The sequence below is a fragment of the Rhinopithecus roxellana genome, chromosome 4 (assembly GCF_007565055.1).
Source record: "Rhinopithecus roxellana isolate Shanxi Qingling chromosome 4, ASM756505v1, whole genome shotgun sequence".
NCBI classification, from domain to species: Eukaryota; Metazoa; Chordata; class Mammalia; order Primates; family Cercopithecidae; genus Rhinopithecus; species Rhinopithecus roxellana.
The window spans coordinates 26,540,128-26,552,356 of NC_044552.1; the positions used below are offsets into that span (position 1 = coordinate 26,540,128).

The window sequence follows — 12,229 nt, forward strand, 5'->3', positions numbered from 1 at the left end:
TTGCATGTGTTGGGTAAACAGTAGCCAGTGTTATTAAAACCAGCTGCAGACAGTCAGACCGGGCTGGATTTGAAGCAAACAAAATTGAATTAAATAGAATTCTACAGTGTTTCAATGCCCATTATGTTCTGGGTGTTGGAACTGTAAGACACAGACTTCTCTTGCTTTAGAGGAGCAGTTAGTGGCAAAGGCAAATTCAGACACAGTCAACTGACAAAGGGCGGAATGTGGTGGTACTGTAGGGAGATGGTGGCCAGCATATCGGGGGCTGGGATTGGAAATGCTTCACAGAAGAGGTGACATTTAATCTGGACCCTGGAAGGACAGGCAGAATTTTGATTGGTTGGTGGAGGAAGGCAGGTCCAGCACAGATAATAGTTTGTGCAAAGGCAGGGAGGAGTAAACATGCAACAACAATTTTCTGTGACTTAGGCGTTGACCATTTTCAGGAGGCACTATTATAAATATGGTTAAAATAGCCCAGGCTTGGTGGCTCATGCCTGTAATTCCAGCACTTTGGGAGGCCAAGGCAGGTGGATCACCTGAGGTCAGAAGTTCGAGATCAGCCTGGCCAACATGGTGAAATCCCGTCTCTACTAAAAATAAAAAAAATTAGCCAGATGTGGTGGCGGGTGCCTGTAATTCCAGCTACTCAGCAGGGTGAGGCAGGAGAATTGCTTGAATCTGGGAGACAGAGGTTGCAGTGAGCTAAGATTACACCACTGCACTCCAGCTTGGGTAACACAGCGAGACTCTATCTCAAAAAAAAGAAAAGAAAAGAAAAGAAATATGGTTAAAACGGTACACTGAGGACAGTTTGAGAAGGATCTTCACCTTGTAGGTTATGGAGCACCTATAAGAATTTAAGGGAGGAAAGGGAAAAGCAGAAATCCTATAAGCTTCCAGAGAGAACAAAACAACAATGATTACATACAAAGTTTCACGACACAATATCTTTTGGCTTATCAACAATAACACAGGAAGCTAAGGGATTATAGAGAAATGCCTTAAAAATTCTGATGGAAATGATTTCCAATCTTGAATTTTATACCTATGCAAGCTATTATTCAAGTTTGAGAGTACAATAAATACATTTTCTGACATATGAAGCATAAAAAGTTTTCCTCATATGCACTGTTTCTCAGGAAGTGGAAAGAAGAGGTGCCTCATTAAAATAAGGCAGACCACAAAGGGCAATGACTGGATACAAGAAACAGAAGATCCAACTCGGAGGACAGGTAAATCCTGATGCGGATGGCGAAGGGTGATCTCAGAGTGAACGCTGTATCATCAAGGGCAAAGAGTTAAGACTGGAGCAGACAGAAGATTCTGGGAGAGTTACATCTGATGGCAAAATTGACAGAATACCTGACGTGTTTGTACTGTAAGGAATTTTGTGATTCATTAATAATAAGTACAAATACAGCCACGCAAAGGAAAACAGGACAATTACACACTCCAGAGAAAACAAAGTCATCTAGAAAAGGAAGAGCAAGCATGGTTTGCTCTATGGTTTGCCATTACATGGTCATACTGATATAAACATAGTAAGCACAGTAATTTTTACTATGTTGTAAAAATTACAATATACTCATATTAAAAGAAGGGGCATGGGAAGGGTGCATGATGTTCTTTGAGGATGAAAAAAATCTAAATCCCCCTCTCCCACAGCAGGAGGTAAAGAGATAAAGCCTAAAGCTGAAAAATCTAGATGTAGCAACACAAACATGTTATTTAGAGATGGGAGGTTAATACCAACAGAACACATTAAAACAATTGAAAGTTATTTTCTGTGAGGCTGAGGGATATGGTGGCAGAGGGGGCTGGAGACTGGTATTTCTGTAACAAATCTTGTAAAAAATATTTGACTCTTTAAACTATGCATATAACATAATTTGATTAAAAATTAAAACCGAAAGAGTGGATGGGAAGAGGGGATCTGGAGGCAGTCCATGCAGACCCTCTCAGAGGGTGTGACCGGGAGGAGCTTGGGTGGAAGGGAGACTGGGTCAAGGACAGACAGAGGACTTGATGTTCTCATTATTTGGAGAGATGACGTGCTTATGATCTGTAGGGGGACCCTGCAAAAAGGGAGAGTTTGGATACAAAGGACAGGAGACTACTGGATGTCTGTTCTAAAACAGAGTGAAAGATCAGGAATGCAGGAGCACAATTTCTTTTTTAAAATAAAACACTACGTACCTTGAGACTAGAAACAAATGTGAGTATACACGCAGATACACAAATCTAAAGGCTCTAGAATTATTCCTAGAACCCAGTGACTTCAGGGTAGTATATGCAACAGTGAAAAAAAAACAAACAAAAAAACCACACATTTCTTTGGTCAAAAGAACACAATTTTAGTGACTTTATTAAGCCGTAGGATGGAGATGAGAGAAACACCTTCCCAATGATGCATCAAGTTAACCGCTAAGCAAAAGATCAGCAGAGATCAGAGATTGTTGGGAACACACGTATCTTGCGGTGTCTTCTGAGAACCAACTTATTCCTCTTTCTCTGACAAGAACTTGACCCCTTGCCCCGGGGCTGGGTGCTTGGCAGCCACATTTGTGTGGGATCTTGTCTCCTGCTCTAACTACACAGGTCTGGGATGGACACCTGCTCCACGTCTGGCCGGTCATTTATTTTTCCAGTGATTTAAAGTAATTTAAAATAATTAAAGTAAATTATTTTCCAGTAATTTAAAGCTGTGACACAGCCTTTGCGGGTTGTGAGGGCTGAGATGATATAAACTCAGGAGCTTTCGGGTGGACATGTTCACTGAAAAGGACAGTCAGTCCACAGAGAGAGAACACCGCTAACATGCAGGGGGGTCTAGAGAACACAGACCGTGTGGATTCGAGAGTGTTGGAGGGGCAGCTCTAGCTTCTCCAGGCTTTTCGGATCCCAGTTCTGTTCCTGGGAGGCCTGGCTAGAACCTACCCTTGGGCCCTGCACTCCTCCCCACGGCTATATTGCAAACATCCTATACTTTGCATGTGAACACACGAAGAGGGTTTCTGTTACTGGCACACAAAAAGTTTGCCTGAGATGATTCTCCTCCACTTCCATCAGGGTCTTCTGGTCATTGATTTCAACTTATTCTCTCTTAAGAAGCCCATTGAGTCCCCATAATCTCGTGGTTTCTTTCTTTTCCAGGACCAACTGCTCACAGTTCAAACCCTCATTTTACCCCTATTTACTTGTACCTTGATTGGCTTTGATGCCCTAACAGACCCACGTTCTTCAGAAAGCCTTCCTAGTCCACCTTGGACATTAGGGATCCCTCTTTCCCACGACCCCCCATGGCACCTGATTATGTCACTGTGTCCCAGTGACCAGACCGCAGCCTAGGTCCAGGATGGCTGCATCAGAGTCATCCAGAGCCTGTTAAAAATGACAGCTTCGGCCAGACGCGGTGGCTCATGCCTGTAATTCCAGCACTTTAGGAGGTCAGGGAGGGCGGATCACGAGGTCAGGAGATGGAGACCATCCTGGCCAACATGGTGAAACCTTGTCTCTACTTAAAATACAAAAATTAGCTGGGCATGGTGGCGCGCACCTGTAGTCCCAGCTACTCAGGAGGCTGAGGCAGGAGGATTGCTTGAACTTGGGAGGCTGAGGTTGCAGTGAGCTGGGATCATGCCATGGCACTCCAGCTTAGTGACAGAGCGAGACCCTGTCTCAAAAGAGACAGCCTCCCTCTTGCTGCCCCTTGCACCCCCGAGATTCTAATTCAGTAGGTCTGGGTGATGCCTGTTATTTTTATATTTTATTTATTTATTTAGAGACAGGGTCTCACTGTGTCACCTAGGCTGGAGTGCAGTGGTGCGATCTCAGCTCACTGCAGCCTTGAACTCCTGGGCTCAAGCACTCCTCCAGCCTCAGCCTCCCGGGTGGTTGGGAATACAGGTGCGAGCCACCATGCCTGGTTAATTTTTAAATCTTTCTTTTTAGAGATGGGGTCTCTCTATGTAGCCCAGGATGGTTTCCAACTCCTGGCCTCAAGCGATCCTGTCCCCTTGGCCTCCCAAAGTGCTGGGATTACAGGAGTGAGCCACTGCACCAGGCCAATGCCTGTACTTTTAAAAGGATCCCAAGCAGTTCCCATGTGCATTCTGGTTTGAAAACTGTAATCTGTACTGCTCATTTTGGTCTTGACATAAACTATGTGGTATGGTGACTTATCTCTTTGTATGTTTTAAATTTCGTTCACAGAAAATTAGACTAAAATCTTCTAGGCCACATATTTAGAGAGTGTCTAGGTGGATGCCCCTCTTACCAAATACCTTGCACACCGACTCTACCACCTCCTACCTAACATGATTGACCCCATTGATGGAAGTGGCCACCTTATCCAAGCCTTGGGCCTCTCTTTGTCATGCATAGGACTCTAGGGAAAGTAGAAAAAGGAGATGACATCATGGCAGGATACCAATGGTCTCTTCATACAGAGTAAACCCAGGCAGGAATGGAGTCCCCATGAGCCTGTCCTGTCCCAGTGCTGAGGGTTTGTTAGCTGAGGGGGTCGTGAGGAACAGGATAATCTGCATCCCTTTCAGGGCAAAACTGAACTCAGGAGGCAAATTTCATGAAGTCCATGTGAAATGGCTTTCACAAAGTAACACACAATGGGACAAATGGAGCAAGACACACCCGTGCGGGCCCCAGGACTGCTGCCGATCCCCAGCACCACATGCCTCAACCCTGGGAGAACTGGCCAAGGCCTAAAAAGGACACAGTGCAAACACCACCAAAGCATTTGGTGCTGCCAGCCAGAGCTTTGGGTAGAGCAAGAATGTGTGTGTGTGTGTTGAAAGAGAAGGGAAGCTAGTAGGTGTCCCACAAACCCTGCCATGAGTACTGGGGCCAAAAAAGAAGGGACCTGTAGGACAGAGGTTGATCCCACTCAAGGTCAGCACAGCAGGATGCACTTAAAGGGCACTGAGCACGCAGGAGCTGTCACAAATCCACGAGGATCTGCAGGGTGTCTCCCACAAGTCATTTCTCTCAGAAGGATCATTACCTAAAGTAGCAGAAACCACACAATCGACGTTGCTCAATTTCAATATGCTGGGATTCTATCTCTGAGTGCCCACCTCCCCCAAAACCTTACTCTCTCACCCCACCTCTGCTTCTTTCCTCCATGCCCATTTCTTTCCTGACCTCTTTGCCCGCGACAGAATCTCTGATTCTCCACCCATGTCCTGTTCAGAGTCATCCACTTTCCTCCCCCACCCCCTAGACTCCCGGGGCCTCTGCACCTGGGGGCACTGGACACATATGTGCCCATGATGATGAGGATGGTGCCCACGAGGAAGCCCACCAGGCCAATGGCCAGGCCCAGGGCACAGACCAGGGTCTCCATGGCATCTGGTGGTGGAATAGGCACCTGGAGCTCTGGGAGAGAAAGGAAGGAATTGGTGGTATAGGGAAGGAATCTAGAGTAAAGGAAACCTGGAGCCAGGAGGGTGCATGGGGAGGGGACTCCGTACCCCAATGCCTGAGGAGTGGCGCATCCAGGCCCCAGTGCTCCACCTGGCAGTCATAGATGTCCTCGGCTGAGGGCACGAAGGGCAGGTAGTGGAACTTGCGGAACAAATGGTCAGGCTGGGAATAGAAGCTGGTCTGGGCCACTCCCTTAGTGACAGCTTGGCCGTTGCGCAGCCAGGTGATATTGATCACAGGCGGGAAGATGTTGTCCACGACGCAGATGAGGATGTTGGGCTGGCCCAACTCCACCCGAGACTTGGGGAACACGGTCACCCGTGGAGGCACTAGGAGGAATGGGGCTTGAGTCCACAGGCTCATCCCTCATCCCAGGGCCTTACTAGGACTGGGATTAAGAGACGTTCCCCCTTCGTAGTCATCTGTGGGCAGGGGATGCTCTGGGATGGTATCCACTGGGGCAGAAGAGGAGGAAAACAGAGGGAGAGGAGACTGGGGAGGGAGTGGGGATGCCAGGAGCTCCTATATCTGACTGGTCCCTGGGCGGGAGTCCAGGTGAGAGGTGTCATTCCTCAAGGAGGGGGGTGCCAACGGGGTCTAGGAAGACATGGAGCCTCCTGGGAAAGAAAGGGACAGGGCATGACAGGCACGGGCACTGAGAGTGCGCCCCAGAGTGATGGAGGTCTAGGAACTGGAAGGAAGTTTCTCTGGACCTTCCCACCTGACTGGGTGGGCAGAGGGAGGGCTGGTACCATTGATGGCTCTGGTGCGGTTGGAGCGCTCCACCAGGATGTCCAGATGGGCTTTGATCGCGGCGATGCCGGCCAGCCCACCCTGCGGGTCAAAGCGGGCAAAGTCGCCAAACTCAGGCAGACGCCACACAGCCTCACTTTTCTTCAGGTCCACAGAGAACAGCTGTTCCCCATCAAATTCATGGGTGAACTGGCCCGAGGTGCCGTAAGACTGGTAGAAGGCGGGTCCGTAGGAGCCCATGTGGTCAGCTGTGTTTGGTGAGTTCGGGGTCAAGGAGAGAGAAGAAAATGTGTCTGTCTCATCCACAATATGTGATTGTTGAGTCCCTGAGCCTGGGCCCCGTCCTAGGTTCTGTGTGGGGACACAGTCCTGTTCTGACACTGGGCTGGCCCTGGGAGAGGGCAAGGGAGAGGACGGGAAGAAAGAGGTTCATCCCAGCACACTGCAGCCGGCACAGAGACAGTGCAGTCTGGCATATCAGGATGGGAAGAGGAGGGGCTGCCTAAAATCATGCTTGGGGTTCCAGAATTTAAATCTTGGCTGTGGTCGTCCGCCCTGTCTGTGTTGTCAGGTCCTGTGTTGTGAGCTGGCGGGACTGTGCGGGTGGGATGAGGAGGAATGTTTAAGGACAGGAGAGTAGTGGAGCTTTGCACAGAGATGCAGTGCAGGTGGGTGTAAGGGGAAACAGGCCACGGCTGGCGGGGGTAAGAATTAAGGTTAGTGACCCAGAGACCAAGGGGATAAGAAGAGGCAACTCAAGGCATTGCAAAGAGCACTGGATGAGGAGTCAGAAGTCAAAGTTCATGTCCCAATTCCTCCATCTCAGAGCATTATGACTGAGTGTGTCTCTTCCATAATTGTTGTCTAGTTTTCTGGAAGTTAGGGATTAAGTTCTAATACTTGCAGAATTCTATGAAGTTGAACAACAGTTATTGAGGAACTAGCATGTACCCAGCACAATGGCGGGCCAGGGAAATAAAAGAAATAAAGATGAACCAGCTGTAGACCCGCAAACCAGCTCATGTCTCCCGATAAACAACGACAGGTAAACAGTTAACTACTGGCATGGGCATAAATACTGCAACAGAACTGGACTTGATGGGCCGCACTCCAGGCCAGGGGTGGTAGAGAAATCAGGGTGCTTGCTGGCACCTGTTGGGTGGAGGTCTGGGTCTCAGGAAAGAGGAAGGAATCAGGAGAAATCTGAACGTCAGCAAAGGCTGAATGGGGCAGCTGCGCAGCTGACCGAGCTGCACCTTCATTTAGGTCCAGAGTGGATGTGACAGAGGTGAGGGGGATTGGGTGTCTCTTGGTGAAGGAAGTTTCTCATAAACCAGAGAGGGAGAGGAACAAGCATCCTCCATGTCATCTCCTCATGTAACCCAACTCCGTAAATCTCTGCTCCCCGCCGCACCCGCCTCGCCCTTGCACTCACCCTTGGTGGCCCCTGCCTCCTGCGGGCTCAGGAGGGTCATCAGGCTGTGGAACCCCAGGACCAGCCCTGCTCTGAGGGCCATTACACTCTGGTGCTTTAACCAAATTAGTCTCAGTCCCTGTGGGGAGTACAGGAACAAGGCGGAGGTGAAGAGGAAGAAAATAGATTCGAGGATGGGAACGACCCCTGTTGTCTTCAGCCAATCACAGAAATTCTCTGAGTGAATGTATCCGTTGCTGGGTGAAGAGGGAAAGAGCCGGGGTGAGAAGGTAGAAGGATTCACCAGGCCAACAGGAGAGGCCAAAGGAAGTTTTGGAGTATGGGAGGGGCTTGCACCAACTGTTACCACGTCCTCCAAGAAGGGACTCCTGAAGGGAGAGAAAAGGCCGTCAGAGCGCCGCGCAGCTGAGCTCCAACAAATCCTCTCTCTATGTCCATCTGCGATGCAGGGAATCCTACTTTCCCAAGAAGTTTCTGTGGACAAATTTTGAGTTAGAAAGTAAAATAAACTTTACCAATAATCTTTAAAAGGAAAACATTGGCTGCATAATGGAATAAAAACCTCTTAAAACTTTAAATCACTTTCAAAAATGTTATTTTTCTTTTATTATTATTAAATTTCACTGTGTAAGAAAAAATGTGTAATTGTTGGAGATGTTTGGTCTAAAGCAGAGTGTAAGGAGTTTCCGTGGACTCCCTGAGGAGGGCACAGGTGCTAGTCCTCTCTGTCTGTCCCTCCAGGACCCGGGCACCTCCTCCAGGCTGCCACAGGCTGGAGGACGGCATCACCCTTGTCTTTGGCTTCTAGTTGGGCTCGACTGATAAGAGGCACTGGGAGAATTTAGTCCAGTATATATATATATATATATATATATATATATATATATATATATATATATATATATATATATATATATATATATATGTAAAGCTAACATCTGAGTAAAGATAAATCTAACCAAATTAGGCCATGTGTCAAAGACCATGAAATCGATGAGTTTCAACTTGGAAGGAGCTAGGAAATCATCTGGGTCTCTGGTTCCAAATGAGAATCACCTGGGGAGTTTGTTATACTACATGTTCCTGGGTTTCCTCGTGACCTCATGGGTTAGATAAGCCTTTCCAAGGCAGGGGCAGAGAACCTGTGTTTTCAGCATGCTCCCTAGGTGGTTCTCGGGTAGCCTGTGGACTGGTAAAACCTGCTCCAATGCTCTTTCCTCAGTGAATAAGAAGGGATGCCTGTTCTGAGTGCGGCAGACACAGCTTCTGACTTCCAATTAATCAAATTACAACTAGTAATTGATTTGTGTGGCATAGTTTATGAGAAGCCCTAATCTTAGTTTTTCTGTTTCCATCCCGCAGTGTCTAGCACAATGCCTAGCACATAATAGGTGCCTAGGAGGTATCTGTGCATGAATGAACAGTGTCTTCACTGCTTTGATCCTGCCCTGGTTAGGACCCTCACCACCTTCATCTCCCCAAGTGAGGTGGGAGCTGGAACCACGAGATAATAGATGGGAAAGCCATGAAGAACTCATGATAAAGAATGTTGCTTCTTTGTTTAATAATAATCGAGTATTTGGTGTTTTTATTTCATAACATACATAGATTTTTTACAAGTATGTTTTTTGTTATTAACTTAAAACTTAATTACGTGATAATCCTTTACGGCTTGGAGTGTGGTCAACTTCTGTAAATATTTCACATTGGCTCTAATAAATTTGATGCAGAATTTTATACATGTACAAGTCTATTGGATCAAGCATGTGGATTTTGTCATTCTAATTTATTGTGGGTTTCTTTATTTTTTGGACTGAACGATACATAACGAAGAGTAGTGCATTTATTTATTTATTTATTTTTTAGAGACAGGGTCTTGCTTTGTTGCTCAGGCTGGAGGGCAGTGGAGTAATCATAGCTCACCGCAGCCTCAAACACCTGGGCTCAAGCGATCCTCCTGCTTCAGCCTCCTGGAGTAGCTGGGACTACAAGCATGTACCACCACTCCTGGCATATGAATGGTGATATATTTAGATCTCTAACTATGACTGTAGGCTTTTCAACTTGTTTCTAATTTTTAAATCTTTTGCCCTCTATGCTTTTAGGTTATTAGGTGCTTACTCTTGGGAATTATGATAATCTTGGTGAACTGAGTATTTTCCCAATTTGTCCTGACAATCTTTCTGTGTTTATTGTGAATATTGATGCACTTGGACTTGTTTCTAATACCTTATTTATTTCAATATTTTTATTTTTTTAAGTTTTCTTTTTTCTTTGTTTTTGTTTGTTTGTTTGATTTTTTGGAGACAGACTCTCGCTCTGTTGCTCAGGCTAGAGTGCAGTTGCTCAATCTCGGTTCACTGCAACCTCTGCCTCCCGGGTTCAAGCAATTCTCCTGCCTCAGCCTCCTAAGTAGCTGGGACTACAGGTGCATGTCACTATGCCTGGGTATTTTTTTTTTTTTTTTTTTTTTTTTTGTATTTTAGTAAAGATGGGGTTTCACCGTGTTGCCTAGGCTGGTCTCGAACTCCTGAGCTCAGGCGATCCGCCCACCTCAGCCTCTCAGAGTGCTAGGATTATAGGCATGAGCCACCATGCCTGGCCAAGTTTTCTTTTTTAGTCTTCATTGCCCGTGTGTGTGTGTGTGTGTGTGTGTGTGTGTGTGTGTGTGCGTGTGTGTGTTACTGATACCTTCCCCAGCTTCCCTCTGACTGGATAAGAACTTTAGCACGCTTTCAAATTTATTCACATATTTTCTCCTTCACCAAAGTATTTGGTCAACATTACTTCTCATATCTTTTGGCACCTTCTAGAATGCTTTCTCTGATTAGAATTCTTCCAAAACGTGTCACATGTGGGAATTTGCATAGCAAACCTTCTGAAACCTTGTATGCTTGATTTTTTTTTTTTTTTATTATACAAGCACTTTGAAAAAAGTTTCGCTGTGTAATAAATTCTATTGGAAGTTTTTTTCCCTTTACTATTCTAAATAAGATCATTCCGATTTTTTTTCACATCCAATGTCACAGTTAGAAAATCCCATGTCAGTCTTTCATGCTGGAATCTTTTAGAATTTTCTCATTGTCTTTGATATTTTTAAATTTTGCTAGTGTGTCTAGAGTGGGGTTTTCCTTCTCTTGTAAGACATTATGGATCTTCTCTATCTTTTAATTCCGGGAATTCATCTTTTTTATTCCTTTAACTATTTTTCTCCTCTATTTTTTTTTTTTTTTGTCTTTGTGAAACTCATATAATGTATATTTGGACGATTCTCTCCTCCTTTTTTCCTTGACTTTTCTATTGATAACTTCCCAATTCTTCCCTCTCTTGTTCTGAGCTAGCTTCTCGGTGTAGTCCTCCAACTTTCTGTTTTGTTTTTCAGTTGCATCTCTCCCACTATTTATCCCATTAATGTGGCTTTTGCTTTTGTTATTATTATTTTTTTTTTACACCTAGAACTTTTAGGTGTTTTTCCTATATTTTCTATTTTTTTTTCATATTATAGTAGCTTTTTACTTTTAAAGTGCACTTTTAATTCTCACTGTAAATGACTGGTCTATATTTTCTACTACTTCTTTCAAGGACATAGAAGGTCCTGTTTGCTGTTTTTCTTTTGAGGTGGCAGCACTCCCTAAAGGCCTTATTATTTTGGCCCATTAGTGACCATCTGTGTTAGTGTCATGTGTGTAAAGAGAAAGAAGGGCCAGCTGGAGTCCCAGTCCAGCACAAAACCACAGTCACTACCCTTTGGGTGTCACTTCAGGTCAGGGCTTCAGGGTGGGAGCACTAGGAGACATAGGGAGCACTGCTAGCTGGGATGGTGGAGGAGGCAATGACTAGGGCAGTCCCCAGCTCCTCCCACTCCAGCAGGATTTCAGCTTGGATTTTCTCACCCACCCCTCAACAGCTGGACAGGCAATCAGGATCTTGCCATCGTTTTTCACAGCATGGAGCAGACAGTGATTGCTCAAGGCCAACACCGGGGAGGCAAGAGCAGAAGCTTTCAGGAACCTTCTTATGGCCACAGCCAGCAAGCAACCCAGTTCAAAACACCTTTCATCTCACCAGGGCTTCCTCATTATTGGTTTTCTCGGAATGTATGTGTATGGCCCACATTCCCTCCTAGATGGAAAGGGCCTGTAAGAAGGGATCATGGTTTATTGAATCTTGGTTACACAATCTTCCTTTCCCCCCTAAATGCTAGCACATTATTAAATAAATAAGTCAATGATAACAAATAAAAGTAAATAAAGTGGATAACACTGGCTCCAGGGAGAGGTACTGTTATTGGGATTAGAGTCTAATAATGGGGCGAACATAGGTTCAACAAAAACGTACTAAAGTGTCCTTTAAAAATGACACAAGACTGGGTGCGGTGGCTCACGTCTGTAATCCCAGCACTTTGGGAGTCAAGGCGGGCGGATCACGAGGTCAGGAGATTGAGACCATCCTGGCTCACACGGTGAAACCCCGTATCTCCTAAAAATACAAACAATTAGCTGGGCGTGGTGGTGGGCGCCTGTACTTCTGGCTACTCGGGAGGCTGAGGCAAGAAAATGGCGACAAGCTGGGAGGCGGAGCTTGCAGTGAGCC

The 12,229-nt window shown here is 45.9% G+C and overlaps 1 protein-coding gene across 3 annotated transcripts; it reads right to left on the minus strand.

Moving 5' to 3' along the window:
• Window positions 1–2,343: 2,343 nt before the first annotated feature.
• On the minus strand, window positions 2,344–7,792 carry LOC104666619 (HLA class II histocompatibility antigen, DO alpha chain). 3 transcript variants are annotated; one of them, XM_030929341.1, is made up of 5 exons: window positions 7,637–7,792; window positions 6,201–6,449; window positions 5,539–5,777; window positions 5,265–5,400; window positions 2,344–5,026 (listed from the first exon to the last, which is right to left on the minus strand). In XM_030929341.1, exons 1-5 carry the CDS (start codon window positions 7,716–7,718, stop codon window positions 4,935–4,937), a joined length of 798 nt encoding a protein of 265 aa, XP_030785201.1. In that variant the 5' UTR covers window positions 7,719–7,792; the 3' UTR covers window positions 2,344–4,934. The 3 variants fall into 3 exon arrangements, with proteins under 3 accessions (XP_030785201.1, XP_010367029.1, XP_010367027.1); XM_010368727.2 differs by having other exon boundaries at window positions 5,496–5,777; XM_010368725.2 differs by having other exon boundaries at window positions 5,265–5,777.
• Between the last annotated feature and the right edge of the window lie 4,437 nt (window positions 7,793–12,229).